The sequence below is a fragment of the Filicampus tigris genome, chromosome 15, assembly GCF_054856515.1.
Source record: "Filicampus tigris isolate MCC_2025a chromosome 15, RoL_Ftig_1.0, whole genome shotgun sequence".
NCBI classification, from domain to species: domain Eukaryota; kingdom Metazoa; phylum Chordata; class Actinopteri; order Syngnathiformes; family Syngnathidae; genus Filicampus; species Filicampus tigris.
The window spans coordinates 3,636,393-3,660,113 of record NC_141231.1 but is presented as its reverse complement, the minus strand read 5'-3'; the positions used below and the strand labels follow the sequence as shown (position 1 = coordinate 3,660,113).

At 39.9% G+C, this 23,721-nt stretch overlaps 1 protein-coding gene across 3 annotated transcripts in view; it reads right to left on the bottom strand.

Moving 5' to 3' along the window:
• Window positions 1–23,721, bottom strand: part of shroom3 (shroom family member 3) — a 64,914-nt gene that overhangs the window by 22,794 nt on the left and 18,399 nt on the right. For 2 of the 3 annotated variants that reach the window (XM_086053208.1, XM_086053210.1), the window contains 2 exons: window positions 16,573–16,764; window positions 2,034–2,159 (listed from right to left, as the gene is read on the bottom strand). In XM_086053208.1, the coding sequence (XP_085909334.1) occupies window positions 2,034–2,159; window positions 16,573–16,764 (318 nt within the window). Of the gene's footprint in view, window positions 1–2,033; window positions 2,160–7,104; window positions 7,588–16,572; window positions 16,765–23,721 lie in introns of those variants that run through there. The other variant, XM_086053209.1, reaches the window with a different exon arrangement.

The following is a 23,721-nucleotide window of genomic DNA, read 5'->3' as shown; positions in this document are numbered from 1 at the left end:
TGTGCGCGTGTGTGCATCTACGTCACACTTTGATTCACCAACTCTTCCAACCGAACACAATGCAATTACTGCCTTTGAAAAGAGGGCAGTCTTTGTCGTTCTCTTTTCTGTCAGTAACTTTTCCTGCTTCTCGAACTTGTGTCAGCCACTCTGGCTCTATTCGCCATTTCTTGGTTCGAAAGCCATTACATTAAAAACAACTTTCAAATCCAGAATGGCTCAGTATGAAGTTAGCATAGCAGTGCAACAGTAGAGTCCGTAGAGTGCGTGTATCTGTTGTAGGGGGTGAGAATGTTGCCATGGGAGACCCCGGAGGTGACGTGGGGAGGGAACATGAAGAATTCCCCCTCTCTTTGGGTATTAGCGTCAATGCCCCCGCCTAACAAACAGAGTCATGTCAGAGCCTTTCACTTCCATTTACTGCTGTTTAACAAAAACACTGACGTCACTTTGTCTGATGATATAAATCTCCTGACCAACAGCTCCTCTTTACATAACAGACACGTAATATGCAACACCACATATAGGGCCCGATTGACAAAAGGTTTGCGTATAAAACATGAGCGCAATCCTACGGTATGGCAAATCAATTTAGCATTTCCGTGCATCTGGGTCATTTCAGCGCACGGCTACAATTGGTGTTGGCCTCTGCCAGAGCAGTTTTCCAAGTGCATTGTCCGAAGTTTGAAATGCAATGTTCTACGGGATTGGCAAATACAGCCAACTGCCACATACTCTGGACAAGTTAAATCAAACAAAACATGAGTTTTATGCAGTTTGCCCAAATGTATCTGTGCAACAAATGTATTTTCTGAAACTCAGTAATGTTTGTTTTTCTTCCACTCACACTTTCAATTCTTAGTTTATGAGGTACATAGTAGAGCCAGCTTTTGTCATAACTATTATTATAGCAAAAATGCCCTTCTTATTGCTGTGCAACCGCAGGTACTTTATTACACAACATATAGTGGCTTTTTTTTAAATCTTGCACTCAGAAAATACTTCCACATACTGTATATCTTAAAAAAAAAAAAACTAAAAATAATACTAAAACTAATAAAAACTAAACCTAAATGAAACATTTGTCCAAAAATGAATAACTAATAGAAATAACAAAGTTGCTGTAAAAAACGAAATAAAACTAACTGAATTTAAAACAACAACAACAACAAAAAAGTCAAAACGAAAGGTTCAAAGGCTGGCACTGATGTTACTTTTGTCTCCCATTTAATGGGACCATTGTGCAATGCTCCTACTGATTCTGCATTAAGGAGGGTTCTATTACATGTATTAAATATACCATTGTTGTACAACGACAAGGAGTATTACAAAAAACGGTTTAATATATTAATATACCAAAAACAGCTGTCATTCAACATATTTAGCATCAGAAACATTTATTTGTGATTTTGGCTTTTTCAGCTATCATTGTATGTTGTGCACATCTATTCTGTTTTGCAGAGCTGGGCACTTGACCCTTTTTTGCCGGTCCGTCTTCCGTCCTTATTCATAAAAATTATCATCCTCCGACCACGTCCGTCTACGTCCTTTTAATGCGCTTCCGTCCTTACATTCTGTCGGTCCGCCCCCCCGCTGCTGCCCCCCCCCCAAAAAAAAAAGCGTCCAACCACCATCGTGATGACGATGCTGATGATGACTGGAGCAAGCCAGGGGACATCACGAGAATATTTAAGATTGCGTAATAACACAATACTATTGGGTTTTGTTTCACGTTATCACTTTTTATTGCATTATTTTGCAATAAAAAGATGGATGAAAACCTACTTCCGTCCTTGCTTAGTCCGTCCTTTTTAAAAGAGTTCTCGTTCTCCGTCCGCAAAACCGTTCCGTCTCTGGGACAGAATGCCCAGCTCTGTTGACTACAAAACAACCAAACGTGTGAACCACTACTCTACATATTAAAGAGATGCTATTTTCAAAAGGCAGTTGTCTTTCTTTTGTATTCAATACACAGTAATTTTGAAACAGTCCAACCAAAGAAAAAACCCAAAATGTTGCTAAAACACACAGACCTTGCGTGGTTATTGTGGTGCCAGGCATTGCTCATGGTGTCCATCCCTTCCTGCTCTGACTCCGGCTGTCCTTCACCCAGTTTTGTTGAATGCCACGAGTGAGGACGAGATGCCGTCTCACTGCGTCTGCAGGGTTTATGCACAAAGAAATGTTTTTTGTAACGTGAGATGATTGGGACATTACATTAAAGAGAAGAATGATTTATCTGCATTCACTGGACATTTCATTAGGTACAGCTGCAGAAGCTAGTCGAAATTCAAAACTCATTATGTACACAGTACATTGTGTCTTGCCTTTTAAATACTTAACAAAATGTTGACTGTTGAGGTTAGAGTTTGCAGTTATGCAGAACTGCTGTGTATCATACTAAAATGTATTTGTTTGGAGGACAAGACACTCCTTCCTCCCCTCTCATTCACTGCTTGTTTTGTTTGAAAGCTTCTCTAGGGCCTAACAACATAACCAAGTCTTCAAAACATGCAGTGTAATAAATATGCTGGAAATGACATTCTACAACGCTTATAATTTCATTAGAAAAAAAAAACCACATTTGTGAAAAACTGATGTGAAAGTTTCTTAAAAAACAAAGGAATTCTTTGTGACAGATGACAATTGAACCAAAAGATATAATATACAGTTGATCAAATGGCAGGCCTTTTTCATGCTGCAGGAAATCAACAATTCAAAGTTCATATCAGCAGTGAGAACACAAAACCTTTTCAGAGTTGGGAAATTGACAATTTTAATTTATTCATCTTGTGAAGTCCTCCCACAGTAACAAGACAAACATCCACAACTGTTTGGAACCATTCCACTGGGATATGACTCAAAAGTCAGTAGAAAAGTCTTTAATGTCGCCTTTCTATCTTTTCCAGAAATTTCTAAATGATCTCAATCAATTGAAAACATTTTTACAAAGCGAAAAATTACGCAAATAAACAAAAAATACATGACATATATGAGCTAAAAGAAACAGGATGCAACCTGCTGATCAAATAGTAGTGCTGATGTAAGTGAAGGGAATCCCAAAAGCATGAAGGGAAATGAGTGTGAAGGGAAGCAATATTTTGAACAAAGGTTTTTCTTTTCTTCCATAATTGTGAAATGTACCTCAATATTCAAATGAAACATTTTATAAATTCACATGATGTCATTTTAGATCTTTTACAGGTGTGTTGCAGCAGGGAGAGATGGAAAACATGCAGGATAGGTGCCCTTGAGCACCGGACTTGGTGACCCCTGTTTTAAAGCCTTCCTTTATATACAGTGTTAAAAACTGATTGCACCATTGGTAACCTGTTACAAAATAATTTGAAGAGCTGTAAATAGTGAAAGAGTGGCTAAAAGTATCCAAAGACCTCTTGCATTCACAAATGCAGTATTTAGAATTTCAGAAAGCAATACAATACAGTAGTATTGTAGTTTGTAAAGATGTGTTTATGATGTGTCCTGCATGGACTCCAGCAAGTCAGTTTCTGCTTCTGCCATACAGACCATGCTCCTCTCCTGCGCAGTTAGATCGCACTTTGCACTAGATGCACACATGGCACCACACCAGGGCTAAGGGCGGCTAAAGCCCTGTCAGAAATATGTGTAGCCCCGGTTAATCCCCCCCAGCATTTTAGTTGATATTCCAAAAATATATTGAAAAATTATTTTCGCAGCCTCCATATGTATCAGTTAAGACCCCTTTAGCCCCGTTGGGGAAAAATCCTGGAGCCGTGCCTTGCTAGATTTAAAGCGGAAGTCAACCCAAACATATTTTTTTCAAGAATATGTTCCCAGCAGGCCCACTCGTTGAAACACGGCATTCTGATTAATTTTGCGCTTGTGGAATATAAGTTAAGCAGCAAAATGCACTTGTTTTTAGTTAACTCTAGGGGCGGCCATTTTGTCTTCTGTCGACTGAAAATGACATCACAAATGCTCACAACGACCAATCACGGCTGAATCTGAGCCGTGATTGGTCATTGTGAGCAGTTGTGATGTCATTTTCAGTCGACATGAGACAAAATGGCCGCCCCCAAAGATGGCTAAAAACGAGTGGATTAACACTTATCCACAAACGCAATATTTATCAGAATACCCTGTTTCAACTAGTGGGCTTGCATAGAACATATTCTTGAAAAAAAAAATGTTTGCATAGACTTCCGCTTTAAGCACTGAACTTACAGTAGACACTGTCGAAAGATACGCATAAAATATACATATATCTGTATAAAAAAATAAAGCGTAACGACCAAATGAATCCCCCCCGCAAAACAAAACAAATTGCAGCTTTTGCAATTTTAAAATGGCATTCTACTACATTTATTTATTGTTCTTCTATGCTTCTCTGCTATTGCTGCAGGGTATAGTCCACCTCACCCCAAATCAACTGGCATTAGCCCAGCTCGCCAGCAATAGCATAAACAGTACAGCAAATTAATTGACAGCTATTTGTATAATGGTCGTACAGATGATAAAACAGAGGTATTCCAGTCGCGTCCTGTCATTATGCAGGTTTATGAGGTTCAGAAACATGCAGGATTTCACGTAGCTGTCTTCTACTTATGCAGATACGATCTTTTCCTGTTTGTCAGCATATACGAAACAGCCAAGCGCATCCTGAGTGATGTGAAAAGTGAAGTCATGGCATGGGCATGATTGTTCTGAGAAGAATTTACATTCTATGCTTACAAAATTGCAATTAAGTTAAGGTTTTTGCTGCTTGATATTTTGTTGCCAGTGATGTAATCAACATTCCATAATTAGTGCAGAATAAATCATAGCTTTGTATTTGGATGCTTTCAGTTTTGAAATTATTACTCAGTAGTTATGTTGAAGTTACTTTTTATTAAAAGTATGTAAATGTAAAATATCATTAAAAACTAATTTTATTGTGAAAGACCAATGGCAATAGTCAATAGTCCTTGGATATGTTCAACATTCAGTACAACAAAGTACTGTATAGGTAAACATTGTTGTGCTTGGACAGTAAAAGATCCAAAGTGAATTCTTAGTTGAACACTGAGGGCCCGATTTGAATTAAGAAGTACAGTCCACATGTTTACATTTCAGGAAACATGACAAGTTGATGTGATAAAGTCACAGATTTTTTTTACATTGTTGTTGTAAGATGACTTTGTGACTTTGTGACTTATGTTTATGCCACATTTGTTTGGTAGAATATCATGACGTTGTCATCGTGAAGCCCTGAAAGCCTGCATGTCAAAGTGTTTAGTAAGTTAACAAGTGTAATAGAAGTAGACAAACTGTCTTTTATATTAATTAATTGTTGAGTTGACTTTATTTTAGCATAAGCCTTACCAATCAGGCCAAAACAGCTATGTATAATACATTTAATATTGTTTATTGTAATACAGATTAAACAAATTGCTTGTGTTTGTTAAAAAATACATGCAAAGAAGACCTCGAAAAAATAATTGCGTATTAAATCGCAATTGCAATATTGGGGGGCAGGCGTAGTGTGGTCGCAATTAGATTGACTATGTGTACATTCAGTCAAGATTTGGGTTAAGGTCAAAATTCCGGTTTCTGAAACATTCGGGATAACCCGTTTACATGCGTGAATGGACAGAGTTACTCCCGTATATATGGTAGATGTGATCATTTGGCATATCTCAATCCAAACAGGTGACGTACAGATAACGTCATCATGCAATTGACGTCATTTCCGCTTCTTACTTTCGACCGTCAATAAAAACATATAATATTCATGTCACTCACCACAGGAATAAAGCAGTCGGTTTATTCCGTGCTCCGAAAGTGTGGTTCTGTGCAGAGTCTGGGTTTTGCCATATTTGTTTATCTATATTTGTGTATTTACAGCGAGCTGATGCCAGATGCACGGACTATACACACATACTGTATATGGGTGTCTATAAAACTGCAATTTTCACCGCAAAGTCGGAAAATAAAGTGAAAACGTATAGCAAGTGGCAACACAAGTTGCCCACAGGTGGCGAGTAAGCTGCATCGTCGCGCATAAGGTAATTTCTTTACTCGGAAGACTAAGATTCCTTGCAGGGCATGCGCAGACCACAAACCAATGTCCCTTTCAATGGCGGTATTACTATTCCAATTGTGTTTCGCCATTCATATGACCAAATAGTCAGGTTAGAAAAGGGGAAATGTTCCCTCAATTTTTCCATGCATCTGAGCATTCACACAAACTCCCTGGGCATTGTTCGGACCACATTGAGCAACATCGGCCAAACGAGTATCGCATTTGTCCAAAACCTGAGATCCTAACAATTTACATGATGAAGGTATGTTAAAAAAAAAAAAAAAAAAAATCAAACCACCTATATATCAAAATAGAACATGTCACTGAATACAGATTTGTGATACAGATAGAATTAGCCCTAGTTTGTTAGTTTTATTTTAAGCAGAATTTAGTCTCAATACAATTTATATATGGTCCCACATGGTCCACACATAAATAATGGAAAATATACCATTCAATATAACACAAAAATTTCTAGTCACCTGACCGCTGAAACGCACGACAGAGCCTCATACAAGGCTTGTAAACCAGTGTCTGGTCAGTTGTGAGTGTGAGTGTATGTGTCTCAATGAACAACTGAGTGTGTGCCCTGTCTCGCTACTGAAACTGTAAGGCAAGTTGGAGCGGTGTGATGTCCCGTTTGTAGATAAAACTGGGGTGGAAATGAAGGAATGAGTGTAGAAATATCATGTGTTTATAGCACGTGCTAGCGTCACTGTAGCCTTGTTTTGCCCAGGCATTATTGACAGAGCCACTCCGTTATACAATGATTACATGGCATGGGTGTTCACCTCGCATTTCAGTCTTTTTTTTGTTGTTGTCAACCACACTTTTCAATGTCTTTATATGAGGAGAATATGAAAATACCAAACAAAAAAAAAAATGTGCCGCATACATTTGCTGTGCGAATATTGCCAATATTCTGGGTTTGTTAATGACTGCATGTAAACATAGTCATTTTTTTTTCAAATTGTTCAAACCCACTCACAAATATTGCACTTAAATTCAAAGGCCACCATCACTTAGCTTGCTATAAAAGAAATCAACGAGATCAATTCTACCTGGATGTGAATCTGAGGACTTTGGAAATGAGGCCAGTCGCCAGGTTGTTGACGCTGGCCTCCGACGGCGACCGACACAGCGCCCCCTCGGACCGGCCCAGGGCCGCTTTCTTCTGCTTCTTTCGAAGCTTCCGTCGATAGAACACCTCCAACAACTCCATGGCCTCGGTCCAAAGTCCACTTTTTGTCGTTTATATTCACGGCTCACTTACATACACTCAAAAGCTCTTAGTCCTCAGAGAAATGAACTTTTCGGCTGCGGTTGATCTGCGAAATTTTGTTCAGCTTCATATGACACCTTCAACCTCAAGCTGTTTTCCACATCCTAGCTCATTTCATTCCTAGCTCAAACCTAATATCCGGTGTCTTGTTTCTTCTCTACTTAGAGTAAAACTGACCCATCCTATACAATCCAGCATGACCACATAGAAACCCTTTGCACGTTGAGCCAGAACTACTGCGTCTCTTCCCTCCTACTTCTATCTTGGTACTGGTGGGCTGAGGAGAGCGGCACCGCTTTAGCCCCTGACCCTGAGCTTGTTGAGCAATTGCAGCAATTACGAGTCATTAGCCTGCTGCATGTTAAAAGCATGAAGTAAACATCGCTGCTGGATGGTAGCGCTGGATGTCCCGAGAGAGTGGCGGGAGGGAGAGAAAGAGAGAGAGAGAGAGACAGAGTGAGAGGTGAAAGAGGGTGAGAGAATGAGTAGCAGGGAAGGGCGGGAGGATGGAATGTGATAAGAGAAAAGAGATAGAGACGAATTAAAAACTTTAGGACTGATAGAGTTCTATGTTAAGAAGGAAAATAATGACGTCACACACTAGATAAAGGAACTGCAGGATGCAAAAATGTAATGAAGGAAAGGGCAAGATATAAGGGAAATAAGAGAGAATAAAAATATGATGATTTACATAAATTAACTTTAGAAGAGGGATAGAAAATCTTTTTTCCATTTGTGATTTTTCTTTTATTACAGAGCTTGTGCATGTTATTTCAAATGCCTATTTTATCACCTTAATCAGTTCAAACGCTTCTACTTTAGTTGAAACAATGACAATAAAAGCTTTTTGAAGCTGCGGGGAGTGGTTTGTGCTTGCTTACAACAAACTTTTCAAGATGTATTTTCCAACACTGTGTTAGGCAATTCCCCCAAAATATAATAAACACAAATAACTAAAGCTCCCATGCCATCAAAATCAATTATTTTTTTTACTAGTTTTATGTATAACAAGTCAAAATCAGTCTTTGACGTGGTTTTTGTGACGTCTGTGCAGTTTGTCGTTTGCATGCAATAGCCTTCGAAAGGCAAAGGCCTGCAAAATGGGCGGATTTGAATTCAGCATCGTTGTGACTGACTGACTGTTCAAGTAACTCCTCACGTGTGGTTGTTAAACGCTCACGCAACTCAAAAATGACTGACAATGACAAGTGCCAAGCTAAAACTTTGAACGAGCTTCTGTCCTGAGAGGAGTTGAGAAATAAACTGCCTCAATTCGTTTTTGGAGAAAATTTTGCGACCAGAGTCGTGTTATGTTCAGTTATATTTCATGGCTTCATCAACGTAAGCTTTCACACTCACTAAAATTATATTTCTGGGTTTAACACAACACGGCAACAAACATATTGGTCAGTCCACCTCAGAGTGTTCTTTGGGCGACGTTGCAGCGTCACCATGGAGGTGGATATGGGAGAATTTATTTTACCAAGACAAAAACCCGCCCAGTGAGGCCATGGAAAATGACTTCTGGGCAGCCTTGAAGAAATTCTAGTCCAGTGCACCTTTAACACTGTCTAGAGTGGAGATGGAGCAGTGCTGACCTGCACTCGGGATGTTGTGAGTCAGTGGGGAGATTACTTTGAAGATATCTCCTCTATTCCAGCGACACACTTTCCTTTGAGGAAGCAGGGCCAAGGGACTCTGAGGTGGGCTCTCCCACTATCTCTGGGGTTGAGGTCAGCCTTGGCGGCAAGGCCCCGGCGGTGGATGAGATTCACCCAGAGTTCCGAAAGGTTCTGGATGATGTGGGGCTGTCCTGGTTGGACACACCTCAATACCTTCGCATGGACCTCGAGGGTGCATTGAAGTCTACATCTAAATGCTAGTCTACATGTATTTTGTGGACTTGGAGAAGACGTTCAACCGTGTCCCTCGGGGAGTTCTGTGGGCGATGTTTTGGGAGTAAGGGGTACCAAATCCCCTGATGCGGGCTGTTCCGTCCCTATACCACAGATATAAGAGAGTCTGGTCTGCTTTGGAGGCAGTAAGACGGACTCGTTTCCAGTGAAGCTGCCCTTTGTCACCGATTCTTTTTATAACCTTTATGGACAGAATTTCTAAGCACAGCGAAGGCGCTTAGGGGGTCCAGTTTGGTGGCCTCAGTATTGCATCTCTCCTTTTTGGAAATTATCTGGTACTGGTGGCTTCATCAAACCGCGATCTCCAACTTTCACTGGAGCGGTTTGCAGCCGGTTGTGAAGCAATTGGGATTAAAATCAGAACCTCCAAATCTGGGACCATGGTTCTCAGTCAGGAAAGGGTGGAGTGTGCTCTCCATTTCAAGAAAGACGTCCTGCCCCAAATGGAGGAGTTCAAGTATGTTCGGATCTTGTTAACGAGTAAGGGGAGGATTGAGCGAGAGATTGACAAGGTGCAGCATCTGCGTGATGCCGAGTCTGTATCGGTGCGTCGTGGTGAAGAGGGAGCTGAGTCAAGCCGCTGTTCCTTTGCATTGAGAGGAGCAAGTTGAGGTGGCTCGGGCACCTGGTTAGGATGCATCCTGGAAACCTCCCTGGTAAAGTGGTCCCAGCATGTCCAATGGGAGGGGATGACCAAGGACACACTGAAGAGATTATTTCTCCCGGCTGGCTTGGGAAAGCCTTGGGGATCCCCCGGAAGAGATGGATGAAGTGGCTGGGGAGAAGGAATCTGGGCCTCACAGCTTAAGGTACTGCCCCCATGACCCGACCCCGGATAAGAGACGAAAATGGATGGATAACCCACCTTATATCGCAGGCATTAAGACAACAAAAATTGCTTAAAAATGGCATTATGAGCATTTCTGTCATGCCCTGTGTTGTGGCCTCTTCATCTGTTCTCTCAGTCTACAATAGTTGAGCATGGGCGGGGTCTCTCCGCCTCAGCACCTGCAATCAGCCCGACCACCTGTCTCCAATCATCAGTGGTAGTATTTAGGCTTGGCTCCAAACAAGGCAAGGTGCCGGAGTATTGTTTTGTGTGCTGTTTTGCTGCTTGCCATTCCCACATTGACTCGATTGTAAACCAGGTCGTCGTCCAGTAGAATTTGAGGTTTGTGTAGTTAAGTTCTACTGTGATTTTGGGTTTCTGTTTTTTTCTAGATAGCTCTGCTCGACTTTTGTTCGAGAACTAGCCTCATTTGTTTTTGCCTTTGCGGTAACGTTCCGCGATTGTAGCTTTTCTTCACTGTTATTTTCGTGTTCTGGAATAAAGCCTGTGTCACTGCTCTCGAACCCTCCTGTCTGCGTAGTGATACATTCCTGGCCAACCATAACAATTTCCAACCCAAATTATCTTGCAAATCCTATAAAAGGACATCAAATATTATATTAAAAATGTGTTGTGTGGGACATTCCATTATTAAGCATTAACAGGCATATTTATGTTGATGTTTTTACTGCAACTACATCCACACATACGACTTCAACCTTGAAATGAAAAAAAAAAAAGGTTTCCTTTTAAATTGCTTTTTTTATCCACCCATAGGAATGATATGCTAATGTGACAGATGCCAGATTAGACAAATTGTGTAATTACTGTTTTAATGTGCAGTCTCCCTGAATGCTTAGACCAAACACAAAGTCTGTTTTGCAACACAAGTGCCGTGGGAAACTGTAGCTCCAGCCGTAAAAAGAGCAATCTCTCAGATCTGCCGGAAATCAAAATAGATGTTTGTCAAAACATGCGCATGAAACTATGTTAATAGCTGGTGTGTGTGTGGGTGTGGGTGCATGTGAGGCTGTGCGAGCATGCCATACGTGTGTGTTCTTTTAACAACACCCTTTAAGATCCTGGTGGAATCACCTTGAGGACCCACTTGGATTCCTCCAGGACATCCCCCAAAATCAGTTGAAAGGCCACTGTGACAATTTCGTCCCTCAAAGTGTATGTGCATTTCATAGCCAAGTAGAGTATCTAATTTGTATTCACACCTGATTTGAACAGCGCTAGAGTAACGCTCCCGTTGTTATTTTGATGAAACAAAGCCTTGCCGCTCTCGTGACAAATGGCTAGAGACACATGGTTGCACTAATAGTCGGTGTGACATGTACAGAGCCAAGAGTCACTTGATAAAAGGAAAATGTTTGTATTGTTTTGGTGCAGTGTGTGTGTTTAAAGTAATTACGTGATGAGCTCATTTTTAGAGAATGTGATGAGTCAATATAAAGAAACATCAACTGGGAATAAATGAAAAGAGATGACGCGGAGGAGGGGAAAGGAGAAGGGGCTAAGAGAGAAGGGAGGAACTGAGATAAACACCGGACAGGAAGGAGGAGGGTGGGAAATGGAGAAGTGGAGTAAATTCATGGAGGAGGAAAGGAGAGGATCAAAACGTATTCTAGAGACCAGAAAGAAAGCCTAAAAATGAGTAGGATAAGGAAGAAGAAAAGACGTGGTGAAGAGACAAGAGAGGATGGCTAGTAAAAGAAGGAGGGTGAGAGATGGAGAGATTAAGGGAAGAAGGAGAGGAAATGAAAGGAACGGGGGATCCTGTTATCAATGTCCCTCACAAATTAACACCCAACCTCGTGGGGCCCGGGTCCACTTCCTGTTTTTGGACCAATCAAACCTGAGAATCCTCCCCATCCCATCCCCACCCAACTTTATCTGATGGCGGCCCTGAGCCAAGGGGATTGTGGGAGAAGAAAAGAGACACTCTGCTCTTTCTTAATCTTAAAAGCAGAAAATCCACACCTTTATCCTGAAGATCGTCACCAGCATGTAATGGCTTACTCCTGACCCCTTTGTCAGAGGAATTTGTTTTGGACTTTGGGGGTAACCGTACCTGTCCATCTCTTTTAACAGTTCCCGACTGCTGTGAAAAACATCATGGAAACAAAGACTGTGGTGTCCTAAGACTTGTTCCTAGTACAGGAGGTTCTCATAGCTCCGTTCCTTTTGGGGAAATGTAATCCAAATGTACATGTAGGTCGGAAGACACCGCAGTCCATCACGATTATATACTGCTAGCGCAGTAACAAAGTCATAATTACATCAATCTGTTGTGTATTACATATTGGGGAAAGACCACATATCGTCCAGGCGGATTTTTGGCATTTTGACGAATATCGGCATATGCCTTTTTTTTTACAAATCTGAAGGCAGATGAAGCTGGTATCTTACTGAGCGGCAAAACGCTTGCGAACATAGCGAATTTGGGGTTTTCTTCAGGGTTTGTGAAATGTTGCAAAAGGTTGCAAAGATGTTCGCAGACACTTTTTACTTGTTGCAAACTGTTTTTTTCTTTTTGCAAAGATGTCTTGAACATGTTCAGACAATTTTACACTGTCTGTGAACATTTTCGCCACATTTTACAACCTTTTACGAATCCTGACGAAAAAAAAATTACTACTCTATACGTTCGCAAGCATTCAGCGCTCAGTGAAATACCACCTTTATGCTACATTCACTCCAAATCCATTGTGAGCGTTTTTGGTGGTGCGTTATAATTGAAGCCAATGAAGTTCACGCGGGCGGGCGAGGTTGCGTGCCGGGCGGTGCGCATGATGCGTCTGGAGCGGTGGGACATGGAGCCAAGCACCGGAAATCCGTCCATTCGCTGCGGATAAATCTAATAAACTTTTTTCTCTCTTCGCCTTGCGGCAGCCAATCACCATCGGGGCTACTACGTCACGCATACAGCGCAAAAAGGAGGAAAAGATTATCGTTGCCGTTTGTTGACATTCCGAGCTATATAACACGGCCAGTTACCACTACCGGGACAAGAAAAAAGAGACCAGGCTTGGAGAACCGTGAGCGAGGTATACCTGGTATTTTTTTACTTTCTTTTGTTTTATCACAGCTGTTGAACTTTACCAAGCGGGTAATATTTATTGCATTAGCACAGTGTCGGCCACTTGATTATGATGTCGTAAAATGCTGTCATCGTCTACTACCAAATGAAGCCCTCCGCTCTCTGGTGTGCACGAAAGAAGCGGCTGCGGCATTCTCAGACTCTTCTTTTGGGACTCGTGAACATTACAAATCTCTATGGTGTGGCTTGCTTTCATTTTCTCTCCTTACTTCAAATGTCCATGTGTGTGTGTGTGAGTGGGGGGTGCAACTCAGGTGCCGGCTCGTAAATTGTCCCTCCCTCTCTCCCTACCTTCCCGTGCGCCCGAGTGATGTCCACTGCAACACATAAACAATCACCAGCATGGCAAACTCGGAGCAACAGGCTGCTGCAGCGCTGTCGTTTTGTTTTAGCTTTTGCTTTTAAAGACTTTATCCAGCGACACGACAAAAGACGTGCTAAATGCAAGGTGTGTGGACTTCAAATTACCGATGCAAAGATGACGACCTCCAAATTTATTGACATTTGAAAACTCGTGGATTTGGACTTGATTTGGAACCTAAAGACTAGGACTTGACTTGGACTTGGCCTTCGAGACTTGTGCTCATTTCTGCTGGATACTCCCTGCACTTTTTGTTTTTATTAGAAATTAAAACACAAATAAGTGAAAGTTTAACATTTGTTATTTAGAAATTTTGAAAAACTATTTACTGTAGAAAACTTTGGGGAGCTTTTTACTTGTTTAGTTTTTCATTTATCCATGCTGACGCTGAAGACATGCTGATGCCGTGGAAGCTCCATGAACTTGTTTTTTTTTGTTTTTTGTTTGTCTATTCCCGATATATTTAAAATGAAAAGAAAACCTTCAACATTTTGAAAATTTGAAAAGTTGTTTTAACAAACATGTTTACTGGCATTTTAGCAATGATTTTTTTTTTTTACGCTAATATTTTCACTTATAGCCTGCAAATGAATATCGGCTCCAAATATCGGTTATCGGCCCCATTAGCTACTAACAATCGGTATCATCCCTGAAAAAGACATATCGGTCTATCACAAATACATATTCATCCCACCTAGCTTGAATGCATGTGGCTAGAACACTTCATGACAGTCGATTGCACAAGGGCAAACAAGCAGCAACATCCCAACTTAAAACCTGCAGAAAGTTCATCCAAGTTTCTCACACCAATCTAAGAATCAACGTCAATGTCTTAAGTCACACTATAGCACCATCGTGAGGTTGTGATGCTCACCACATTCCAACACATAACACACACACACACACAAACATGCACACGCATGATCTGACCTCCATATTAGGATGAAACTGGCTATAGACAAGTGACAGTATTTATAGACTGTTTGGATGGACCGAGAGTACACACGGGAGAGAGAATGACAGGAGAGAAAGGTGACTGGTTTAACAAACAGTGTTAAGCCAAGACACATTGTAGATTAGATGCAGAACACTGACCCCATTCAGGGCATACTTTGCAATCCACACTGCTTTTAACTTATTAATAGAGTCTTTGCATGTTGGAAGATATTTACTGATTAAAAACAAAATTGCAAAATATTACAAGTATATCGAAGGGTAACTTCATGTAAGACTTTTTCATCAACACCTTTGTACAATCCTTAACAAATGTATTAGCCCGGTATTTCTAACTTTTAAAAGAAGCCCAGGTGGGCCAGCTCAAATTTGGGCCCAGAAAGAATTCATCTTGGAATTGGTCATTTTCAGAGTGCTAAAACATCCGACACCTCACTGAAATTGAAATAATCCTCATTAAAGTTCTTCGTGATGCTGTATTATGTACAAAAATGCCTTTATTTACCCCAGGATGTGTAGTATATGTGTAGGATATTTGTTCTACGCATTTAAGCATTCTCAAAGGAGCTATGGGCCAACATCATGCAGCACCCAGTAGGGCTGTGCAATTAATCGAAATTCAATCACAATTACGATTATTACACACCACGATTACAAAATTGTCATAATCGTAAAAAACGATGAGGAATATGCATTTATATCCTTGTTTACACAAAGAAATCATACTTGAATTTGTACCTTTTTTGATTTTATAATAACTCATTTTATAAATTTTGTTTGGTCCCAAAAGGAACTTACAGTATATAATTATAGTGTGTCAAAGAGATGTATTTGTCTATATATTTTCTACGTTTAAACATTTTCTTGTTTTGTACCCAAATAAATGATTGTTTGAATAATCGTGATTTCAATTATTACCAAAATAATCAGGATTAATATTGTTTTCATAATCGAGCAGCCCTAGCATCCAGAGGTCAGTTCTAGACTCAGTACACTGGATAAGGGAACATATTGGATATATATTGCACTGTTGGACATATGTAGTAGTTTAAAAAAAAAAAAACACACCCAAGCATTAAGAAAACGTTTCATAAAGAAAGTCAAGGTTTGAACCAGAGGCCTTTTCTCCACATGCTGTATGGTCATGACAGTGTAGAATGTTATGGAGCAGAGGTGTCAAACTCATCTCAGGCCACTTTGTAGTCCCAATTTCCTTTGTTTAACCAGGTAAGCGAATTGAGAACTGTTTCTCATTTACAATACTGACATGGAGGCAACTGAGGGCTCTGTGAAAAATTATGAATTGTATATTTATTAAATTAATCCGCCGATTAATCAGGTCTTTTTTTTTTAAATCCATATCTGTTGGCTGTAATAAAAAGTGAAGAAAAATGTAAATGTGGTAAGAGAGAACAAATTAATTTAGCAAGAAATATGAAGCAGACATATTTTATTTGCTTTAGTGGGCCACAAAAAACGGGGCAGAAGCCCGGGCCTTGAGTTTGACACCTGTGCTCGAGAGGAAAAAAAGACTTATGATTTCTTGGGCTTAGTGATCTTTAAACAAATCTTTTCTCTTCATCCACAATACGTGATTCTAAGTGAAAGGATACAATTAAAGCACTCCAATGATTTTTTCAATCAAGATCATTTGACTTGTCACACACTCAACTCATGTACGGGTCCATACAAAAATGCTACAGCAGGACAAAGCCGCTGAAGAAGAAACAGGCAACATTGTTAGGAGATCACCATGGAAATATCGGCTGTTAGGACCCTGAATCCCAAACACACAACTGGAGTGAATAAATCCTCTGACACTTGTGCATATACAAAGGAAGTATAGCCAGGCCATCCTACCACAAGGGGTCATGACCTGCTGAAATGGCACTAGTACACTTGTCACTGATTTGTTTATGTCCTGTTTAACCTACAACACCCATACCACGCACACAAATAAAGAGGATTACTGCAGAAAGGAACTGTTGTTTTCCTTAAGTAACCTCTGATGACTCATTTCACAGCTGATCACACACTTCATGTTGTTTATCTGGTGGGACCGGCATTTTAGTGTCATGTACCTGTTCTTGATGCGGAGCTGGACTCCTCCTGTTGAACATGGTCGGCTGCGGTGGGTTGTTTTTTGTTGCGGTTGTCGTTGATGCGGAGGTGGTGATGTGGAAGAAAGGGGAGGAGGTGAAGGAGCACAAAACGAAGAAGGATACGAGGGAGGTGAAGACCCAAATTCCTCAATGTATCCGGGATCAAATTCCCTGAAGGTGGAAAAGAAGAATTATTATTACGCTGCATATTTTTACAATGCCATCGGCTTACATAACCACGGAAATGCTAAAGTTATTCTGTACTTTCTTTCAACTTACAATCACGTTCTTTATATGATTTTGTATGGTCAAGTGCCACTTATTTATTTTGGGTGTTTTGTTGTTTCATAAGAAGACCATTTGTCTTATTACTCTCACTCCATATTCACTGTGTGCCAGACAAAACAAACCCACTTATTGTGTTAACATCCTTCTGTGCTAGACAAGACGTCTCGTTTTGTCCTTTCTTGTTCCAGTTTTTTTTTTTTTAATCAGCACAGTGTACTGTATCCTCCTGATCAGTGGCAGTACAGAGATTACATTTTGAATCAAATAGCTGAAGTTTGTCAGATGAAGGACGCAGACACTCGTGTAAATCATTTCCTCATACACGCACAAGGCGAGTTTTGGAGACCTGCAGCAGTCTAGCGTCTTTATTATTTGTTTGTTCAGCTGTTCAGAGTTTTAAAAATGTGTTTTGTACAAGGGGCAGAAACCATTGCATAATATGTAGGGTGTGAGGTGTGGGAATTCCCCTAATTTGCACAATTTTCCATCCATCCATCCATTATCGATACCTCTTATCCTCACAAGGGTCGCGGGGCAAAATTTTCCTACATTTCTAAAATTCCACTGTAATATGATCTTTGTGCTCTGAATAAATGTTCAATAGGAGAAACAGTATTGCACCATGTGTCAGGAGTGTTTTTTTAAATTGAGTTAGGTGTATCCAGCATGAAAACCAGAGAGCTGTCTATAGGTGAAAAACAAGCAATTGGGTAGCTGAGAGAAGATGAAAAATCAATCAGAGCAACTGCACAAATTGGCAATAGCCAGAACAATGTCTTGTATGTCCCGAAGAAGAAAGAAATTGACCACGTAGATAAAATAAAACAGAAACAATTCATGACAGAAACATTATGAGAGCTCATCAGCAACAATTCCCAGAGGGCAGGAGTGAAAAGTGGAAGAGGTAAGCATATTACAGAGTTACAGAAAATCAATCGATCACTTCAATAATTTAGAGGAAGCCATAGAAAACATTGTTATATTTAAAAGTCGGTAGTCAGTTGGACATACAGTATGTGCCCGTTCTGCATAACATTACTTGAAAAACATGGAGAGATCGCCACCGATTGTCACAATACGTTGAATGACCCAGATGTACAGAAATGCAGAGCTGAAAGGAGTTTTGTCATAGGCGATATGGCATGACTCCTTCTTGTGACTGGCTCCAAGTCAGTCTTTACATCATTGAGAAGCTCCAAAATCGCATTGCTGAAGAGACGATATATCACAATCGTTTTTGGTTTCTGGCATTTCAAAAATGTTTTACACAAGCAAATTCTTCCCACCACCTCTCATTCTAAATACAATACAATACAACTTTATTTACATGGCGCATTTCACAACAGCTGCAGCTGTAACAAAGCACTTTACATAAAATGGCAATAATACAACAACAAAGGCAGTGAAAGCAGTAAATCAGAACAAAAATTAACGATACTAACATATATACAATAGACATCAGAAAAACAGCAGAACAGTGTAAATCTCACGTTGGGTCAAAAGCCAAAGAATAGAAATTTGTCTTCGAATGAGTTTTAAAAATGGACAGAGAGGGGGCTTACCTATCATATAACGTAAGGTCATGCTGGCACCGCTGTGCCTGCTAGTTTGCGCCTGCCTCTCAAATGAGGTATTTAAAGGCACAACATTGCGCCATCGCAATTTGTCTCAGGTTTGATAAATCACATTGCGCTTGCTACAGTGATGAATTTAAATACATATTCCTCCCAGATTGCACAAAATGAACTGCACTGCCATTTTGCACATTAAGCAGACGCAATCATTGTTGCGCTCAGTTAGTAAATTACCTTCCACATCTGTTTGTGAGGTCAATCAAGTTTGCGCCTGCTATTGCATTCACAATCGTTTAGTAAATGAAGTTCTTACTCTTCTCTTCAATCTATTCAAAGTACCGGCAGGCCTAAATATCTTCCACTACTTTTGTTCACCTACAAATGTGGTCTTAAGTTACAAATAATGTTGTGTATCAGATGCAGATGTAAATGCCTAGAAATAAAGCAGATCTGTTGATCTCTTATCTCATATTCATCTTTTATTGTCGAATCCAAATGTTTTCAGCAGAATTTAAGGAGGGGAGTGTATGTACTGTGGGTAAAATGTGAAATTTTTGTATATAAATCAATTTTACTCAACTACTATATTCATATATTTACGTTTAAAATGATCAATTAATTGGCTTGGTTTTACTTCTGTAACAGCCAGTCGATACTAAATGACCATGGGTAAAATGGTAATCTTGCTACTGTTTACTTTGCATACATTGTGAGAGATAAGATACAAGTACATTTACACACTCGTGAAACCGTGTCTTCATAAACTGCTGATTTAAAGACTGATAAACCTGTCTGGCTCATTTTTTGCTGTCTTGTTGTAGAATTCGACCCAGAAAAGAATCAATGCAATTCTGTTGGATTCTAGTAACATTATCATCGTAGTTGCAGAGTTTACAATAGTATCCACATTATGTAAAATATCGCCCTTGGGAAAAAAAAAAAAAAAAATTAAAAAGCACATCCGACAATGCGAGTACTCTAACCTATCAAAGTGTTGGCTCTGATTCGGTTAAACTACCGGCAAATAACTCACTGTGGCACTATTATCATCAGTTATAGTGTGAAATAATTTAGATTTAGAAACATTACTGTTCTAATCGCAGATTTAGTTTTTTGTTCAATTCTGTTCAGTTGAATCACTATTGAGTAGTTGTAGAATAAACATTATTGTTGTGTGACAGCGAAAACATCTGTGACTAATTTAAGTCAGTGAATTTGTCTTCCTCAGCCCAGTAGGTCTTTGAAAGAACAATTCTTTGAAACGGAAATAAATCATGAACAAAAAGGAGGTGCGCGGAGAAGAGCCTCAACGTGAAACCTGTTCAACTGGTGTCAGGAATGTGGAACACCCTGAAATCTCCTCAACAGGAGGCACCATGTTGTCACATTCCACTCACCATCATGCGCAGACAAACATGCACGCACATCCAAAAGTTAAAAGCAGCGTATACACACACACATTTTGAATTTGCCAAAAATGTTTCTGAAATGTGAAACAATCTTTACAACAGGAAAACAAGGTTCATTTTAAGAATGAATTAGATGCACAAGGAAAATGTCCCCAGATGACACCTAGTATGCAAGATATTTTTTTTGTTGAGTTTAAAATTTTAATGCCAAGTTCAATTTTTCGTGCGAGTGCATTTAGCAATGTCCAGACCTTCCAAAGTGAATTAAAAATGCCAGATAGTGGTGATGTCTAGCAAAGCTGCAAGAGAAATTACACGGGAAGAGGACCAAGCTGTAAAGTTGTTAGTAATAGTTAAAAACAACAACCAAACCACTTGTGTACATGTGAACAGTTATGCTTTTAGTTTTAACAGTTAAACATTTAATGCTTAACAACAGGAGAAAAATAAACATTAATGAAATATAAATGTCAGGTTATCTACAGAATTGACTATTAATCTGAGGTGGGCATTTACAACGGTCCGTAAATCCCGACGGAAGGTCTGTCAGTCAGTCACTGATGGACTCCCGTTTTTGCTGGCGGACCCACGACTGACGGTAATTTTGAAACACCGACAGAAGCGATTTACGGCCATTCCCCGGACCGCCGCGAACCAGAAATAAAAAGACGAGGGGCATTTTGGGGACAAGAGGCAGGAGGAGGAGCATTATTAGAATAAGGATTTATATTATTCTGTGTAAAGTGGTACAAATGTTTTTTTAATGATTAAAATTATGTGCTGTTACCCTTGTAAACTGTTTTGTAGTGATGGTCCGAAAATAGCGGTGACAAAATGTAATTTAGCGATGAGGGAAGCGCGTTATAAAGAACGATGAGGGAGTGACGGACTGGGCCAGCCTGAAATAATGCCGGGGCCCGAATGTCCACCCTTACCCCATTCACTATATATTCCCACACTATATAGTAGCCTGTATATATAGCTCCCTCATTCTGATTGGCGATTCGGACAGCCAGCTAACTACTTGCTCCTATTCGCACCACGAGGGACCAATTGATAGTCCATTGATATATTCGTCCATATCATCGATGCGCACTACTTTCCCAATTTAAATTGTGAGCAATTTTGAGGGCGCTACATCACTCTCTCTGGACATTTGGAAACCACTACAAAATGGCGTGACCCCGATATTATAAGGCACTATATAGTGAATAGTATAGAAATACGGAGACAGGGTGACGATGACGGACCTCTGGCTCCGCCACTGGCGAAAGACGGAAGTTCACTGACAATGTTCTCTCCCTAATCAGTCCATCAAGCCTCAAGTCCAACAAGACTGGTATCGGTTATGTGCCAAAGCGAAAGTAGAGGAAACGGACAAATGGATTCTGTCAATGCGAGCCCACGCGTGTTTGTGTTAACGGAACACAAATAAGATCAAATCGCAGATCTCAGATCAGTGTCATTTACACATCCGTGTCTGCCAAAAGCACATGATATATGTGCTAAATATGATCCATTCAAGGTGTGTTGGTCATGAAATAAGGAAACAAACAGCAGCAAGCCGAGCAATGCCGACATTAACTCCAACTAAACAATATGAAACGTGTCCTTTTTGAAATATGTATTCATTATTTTTGACTTATCTGTTAGGGTACCCAGGTCAAAGGTGGAGGGTCGCGGCCGGACCGGCAAAAAAGGGTCAAGTGCCCAGCTCTGCTATTCAAACATTTGCTGTGGTTTTAAAACATGTCCGTGTGGGTATGGCTCATTAGTCAAAGGTTCAAATAATATGCAAGTAATGTTGAGTCATCAGCAGTTGCCACAGAAAATAGACAATGGGGCTGAATCTCATTTCATTTCATCACATTTTTCAGTCTTCCTTTCTCAATCACGTCATCAGAGATCACCCGAGGTGCGAGGAGCAAGAAATGAGATGTTATCTCCGCAATGATGTAATTTCACAAAGACATTATTTCCGGTGACGTGTGTCTTGGACTAATTGTCTCTGTGGTTGAAGTATTACCCAATTACAACACACATCCACCTGAATGCTTTATGTTTCAAGTTGAATGAAATTCAACGGCAGTCATGTTATCAAAATCTGGTTTGAATTACAGAAAAAACATGATAAGGCTTGTTGTATTTGGTTCATAGATATCCTGCATGGATGGTAAATGACATATTTCTTCTTGAATTAAATCTTAATGACAATACTTTAATCACAGTTAGATTGTTGTCATTTAAAAACAATTGTGATGATAAATAAAGAGAAAATTGCTCTGTCAATGTCCAAATATTGTATTTCTGGACCTGACTGTTCAGGATGTATCGTTCCTCTGCTGGTTCGACCTTGTACACATACAAACAAACAGCCCCAATCATCCCATTGCATTGCTTATAAGCAACCTGGACATCTCTGTTGGTGGGGGCTAATAAGTCCGGACATGCAATGTTCCAGCAAACGGTCCGGGGCGTTTGGATTACCCAACACACAGGACAATGGGAAGTTGAATGAACACTGTTTGGATCTCAGACGAGAGCGGAATGTCTCCTAGTGCCACTTCTAAAAATGAATGAATTCAAATAACTGTCTTAAAGTAACATCATGTTATTGAGTAGCAATGTAACTTTTCTATTTTAAATTCACAAACATGTCAAGAACCACAAAGGTGTACACTTGCAGTAAATCCACTCAAAAAATTCATTGTTCTTCAGTCATTGTTTTTTGTCACACAGTAAAAAGAAAGTTGTCTCTGAACCTAATTCCAGGTTGAACATAACAGTCCAACATAAAAGCTCCCTCTGTGAACTGGCTGTCTCCAGAATCTTATTAAAGAACACCCACGGATACACACCCGTGCAGAGAGGTTGTCCTGGAAACGGTTTTGTTGCAGTTGTCTCTACACTGACTTCTTCCTGTTCGTTTTTGAGCCAGAGAAAGTCAAACATTCATTCAGCTTGATTACGACAAGCTTGCACAAAGGAAGAGAGTCAGCGAAAATGATTGAATGCAAGGAGACAAAGACTGTCTGAGTGAGGACAAACAGACGACACGGCTTGGACTTAAACTCTCAAGAAATCAAATTTTCCATTGCCAATTGTTTCCATTTGTTCGTATTAGAATATGGGTTACTGTCATTAAAAAATACATTTTAACCTGTACAACGTCTCAAAAGGGTTGACTTTGATTGACTTTGACTTTAGATTAATAGATTAGATTAATAGATTCGATTAGATAAATAGCCTGTAAACCTTGAGCAGGCACTTGATGTCAAAATACGTTAACATTTAGAATTTTGACCACGTAAAATTCTTATTATAAATATTCATCCATCCATTTTCTGCAGTGCTTGTCATCATTAGCGTCGTAGGTGAGCTGCATCTTATTCCAGCTGACTTTGTATTGTTGAATGAATACCTCTGATCTAGTTTCCATCATCCATTGTCTGAACCGCTTGTCCTCACGAGGGTCGCAGGTGATTTGGTTTATAATGTAAGATAATTATCTTTTTAAAAGCCGAACTACCCACATGGCTCTAACAGATCTCATTAGATCATGTGATGATAGCTTGGCATTTCACATGTAAATATCATTGTTGTTAATTATTTATATATAATATTCGTAGTTTACGAAGAAAATAATGCTCAGTGCTGTTTCACAGTGACACTTATAATAATTGAATTGTAATTTGCAGCATTAAGCATTTGTATTGGTTTATGTTCATGTATTTGGGTGAGGTCAGTGTAATTTATTATGGATAATGTAACTAAATTACAAGGATTGGGTCCAACTTAATATAATTGAGTTCAATAAAAATTAATTCATCCAGAGTAGTACAGTTTATTTGTAAAGG